Below are 3,868 nucleotides of genomic sequence, written 5' to 3' on the forward strand. Positions count from 1 at the left end.
CGCTGGGCGCCGTGTGGCCGCCGCGGGGCTCGCTGGTGCAGGGCCGGCGGCTGATCTGCTGGCAGGCAGTGCTGCAGTGTCAGGGGGAGCCCGAGTGCAGCTACGCTTACAACCAGTACGCCGAGGCGTGCGCCTCCGTGCTCCTGCAGCAGCCGCCCGCGGGAGGCGGCGGGGAAGTGCCGGCGGCCGCTGCAGCCTCCGCTGCCTCCTCCAGGCGGCGGTGCCCCAGCCACTGCATCGCGGCCCTCATCCAGCTCAACCACACCCGGCGCGGCCCGGCCTTGGAGGACTGCGACTGCGCGCAGGACGAGAACTGCCGCGCCACCAAGCGCGCCATCGAGCCCTGCCTGCCGCGCACCAGCAGCCCCGCGGCGGGCGGCGCCGGCGGCGGCGCCGGCGGCGGCGTCATGGGCTGCACGGAGGCGCGGCGGCGCTGCGACTGGGACAGCCGCTGCAGCGTGGCGCTGAACCGCTACATGACCTACTGCGGGAAGGTTTTCAACGGGCTGCGCTGCACGCCGGAGTGCCGCGCCGTCATCGAGGACATGCTGGCCGTGCCCAAGGCCGTGCTGCTCAACGACTGCGTGTGCGACGGGCTGGAGCGGCCCATCTGCGAGTCGGTCAAGGAGAACATGGCCCGCCTCTGCTTCGGCGCTGACATGGGCAACAACGGCGCCGGCAGCAGCGGCGGCTCCGACGGCGGCCTGGAGGAATACTACGACGAGGACTACGAGGAGGAGCCGAGCCAGAAGGGGAGGGACGAGCTGGAGGACAATACGGGCTCCGAGCCCGGCTTCCCCATGCAGACGGATAGCGCCGGCCGAGCCGCCGGCGCGCCCGCCCGCGCCGCCTGGGCGCTGCTGGCCTCCATCTTACTGCTGCTGCCGCGGCTCTAGCGATCCCGCCTCCTTCCCCTCCTCCGCCTTCGTTCTCGTCCCCCATTTGCTTCAGGGCTGGCCGTGGCCGGCGGCTCGGGAGGTTCCCGCTCGCCTTGTCCCTCACACACACACACACACACGCGGAGACGCGCGGGGGTCCGCAGCGCGGGAGGCGTCGGCGGTGCCCGGGCGGCGGGCGTTGGGGCCTCAGAACGAAGGGGGATTTAAATCTCGACCGTTAATCTGCGACCGTTGGTCCGGGCACCGTGCTTCCGCGCGCCTCCCGCYCCTCACCCAGACACCTCCTGGAGCTGGACGTTTCCCCCCTCTTGCTGACGATCCCCACAGCGCCTGTCCAGGCACTTTTTTTCGGTCTCATGTCTGTCCCTCCCCCAAGAGCGTTTTGCTGGTGATGCTTTTTCAACCCCCCCCGCTCTTTTTTTTTTTTAATTCGCTCTGGCCTGGTGAGCCAGCAGCCGTGGCGTTCGCGGGACCGAAAAAGATGGAGGGGGAGGTGCCGGGCAGTGGGTTTTATTTTTGTTTGTCTTTAGTGTGCACTATGCAATTTCTTCTACCCTGGCTTCTTGTTAGCAGCAAGCAGGTGAGCTTAAAAGAGAGACTGCTACTGTAGGTTTCTTATTGCCACCAAGGTCAAAAAAAAAATGCTAAAAGCTGTTTTTAGCGTTTGACATGAAGGTTAGAAAAAGGTAAGCTATCCAAACTTGCTGCCAAAACTGTTGTCGTACTGGTTTGTTAACGACTTGACTACAGTTCATSAAGTATCACTATTCGTGGTACAGTGATGCCCAGAAGAGGGTTGGTTATACTGCATCTGCCTTTAATTAAATTTAAGACTGTAACTGTGTGAATGAATTTGGTGTTTTACAGCACGCCCTCTTGCACACACATACTCCCTATAACAAAAGCTTGCCAGCAAAAATCTCTTTCTCTTCAACATAACGACAAAAATGCTGATTTTTTTCAGAGTTGTTGGCTATACTGAACAATGCAACTTTTGTTTTAAAAGAGCTCTGCACTGCCATCTTTGAAAGACACTTTTAAATTCAAGAACATGTATGTACAAATATCCTGAAAAGTTATATTGCCTCTTCTCATATCAGGGTGCTGACCTCTGGTAAATCTTATATAAAAATGTATTTAAAACTGGGATTTGTTACCAGTTGCTCTTCTTTGTATATAGAATTTTATAAATTGTATGCTTTGGGAATAATTTATTTTAAAAAATAAAAAGTTTTAAATCCACATCCTATTTGCCAGATAATTGCATTTGCTGTTCTTTTTCTGGGAAGGTACAGATTTCGTTTCATGTTTAAAGGGATACCAGCAACAATGAAGTATTCTCTAGAACATCAAATGTACAGTGTATTTTATAGTTTTGAAGTTAACTTCCTTATTTGGAGAGACTTTATGAACGTTGTAGAATTGTATAAATGCATTTCCGAGCTGCCTTAAACCTTGTATTTTTTATAGAAGGCATAAAAAGGCCTATGTTTTAAATATCTATGGCTTTGTGTATTTTTTAAACGTGTAAATTAGTAAAGAAAGAGCTTTAAATAATGGATGTGGTGAAGTTGTTTTCCAGGGACACTTGAACTCTCAGCACCCAAGGTTGGAGGAAGGGGGGAACTGAACCACAAAAAAAAACAAACAAACACAAATCTCTGTCTGCCTGTAATACTTTACGTGGATGTAAATTACTGCTATTCTTACTTTAATGAATAATTACATGCAAGAAGTAAATACAGCTTTGAAAGTACTACTTTAAAAGAGTGGTTGATTTTATAATGCGTTGGCATGGTAACATGCCAGTGYCAGAGGAGTGTAAAACAATTCAAAGACACTGCTTCTATATGTATGCAGAATTTACCAGTGTGCTGGGCTTCCTTCATGAACTGGAGGCATTTTACTCTCATTGACACTGAGAAATGCTCCTGGGCATGAAAACAAGTAAAATGGTGAGAAATACACGTGAAGAGGTGGCAAGTGTTTCAAATGAGTCTTCTTGCAGGCTGTGGTGCATGCCTCAAGTGGTTTGCAACAAAATGCATGGAAGTTTGCTATTCAGCCTGCCTTTTTCCCACAATGAAGAATGCAAAAGTAAACAAACCGGGGTGATCAGCAGTTACCAGATCTTGCAATATTGTTCTTAGGAGTTGCTTTGCATCGTGCAGAAGCCTGGTTTGCTGCCAGAGCTACTGATCTACACTCAAACACCCTTAGATAAATAATTACACTCTTAAGCTGTGTCGAGTGCTGATACACTTGACCTTGTAAATAGAAATGTTTGCAGTAGGAATAAACTCCGGCATTGGAAAATCTTTTAAACATTAACACAAAAGAGAGAGCTCAGTCCTCTGGGGATTTGAGTTTGGACTGTGTCAAGCTAGTCACTCACCAAAAAAATAAAAAAAAAAAAAAAAAAGGAAGGAAAAAGGTTTATTTATCTTTTATTCGTACTGTTTATTTAAAGCTTTTCATTTTAAACGCCTTGATTGCAAGGCAACTCAGAAGTTTAAAAGGTACTACAAATAAACTTGAACTGAGGGGGTGACGGACTAGCAAGATAGTGCCTTTTTCATTTTACCAGATCTTGACAGAGGGCAAATCCACATCTGTCTATTGGAAAAAAAATAGAAATCCCTGCTTCTGAGATTAGTTATTTCAGTGACAGATTATTTTATTATTATTTTAGGGTGTGTATGTGATTAGATTGCCCAGAGATACTCACACATGGATGCACGTGCACACACATAAACCAACCCCCAAATAGTTGTGATACCCAACAAGTGTATGAGTATGGTGTGTGGCTATGATCTTAAGTTCGTTTTTAAAGTCATCTGAACGGTTGAGTAAGCTTATTGTTAAAACAAAGCTGAAAACGTTGTTTCTTTAGGAAGAGAACAAAGAGTAGTAGGGTGAGACTTGTAAATGGGATCAGCTTTCTTTACAAAATGCTGATTTTGCAATTG

General features: G+C 48.5%; 1 protein-coding gene across 1 annotated transcript; it reads left to right on the top strand.

Moving 5' to 3' along the window:
• Positions 1-2: 2 nt before the first annotated feature.
• On the top strand, positions 3-2,400 carry GAS1 (growth arrest specific 1; the record flags this gene model as incomplete). The annotated part of the gene is made up of 1 exon (XM_085312200.1): positions 3-2,400. A coding segment is annotated over one exon (894 nt), but the record flags the coding sequence as incomplete, so codon positions are not given.
• Positions 2,401-3,868: the final 1,468 nt, after the last annotated feature.

The sequence above is a fragment of the Rhea americana genome, unplaced genomic scaffold (assembly GCF_003343005.1).
Source record: "Rhea americana isolate MKP2758 unplaced genomic scaffold, rheAme1 scaffold_11, whole genome shotgun sequence".
Classification (NCBI taxonomy): Eukaryota; Metazoa; Chordata; class Aves; order Rheiformes; family Rheidae; genus Rhea; species Rhea americana.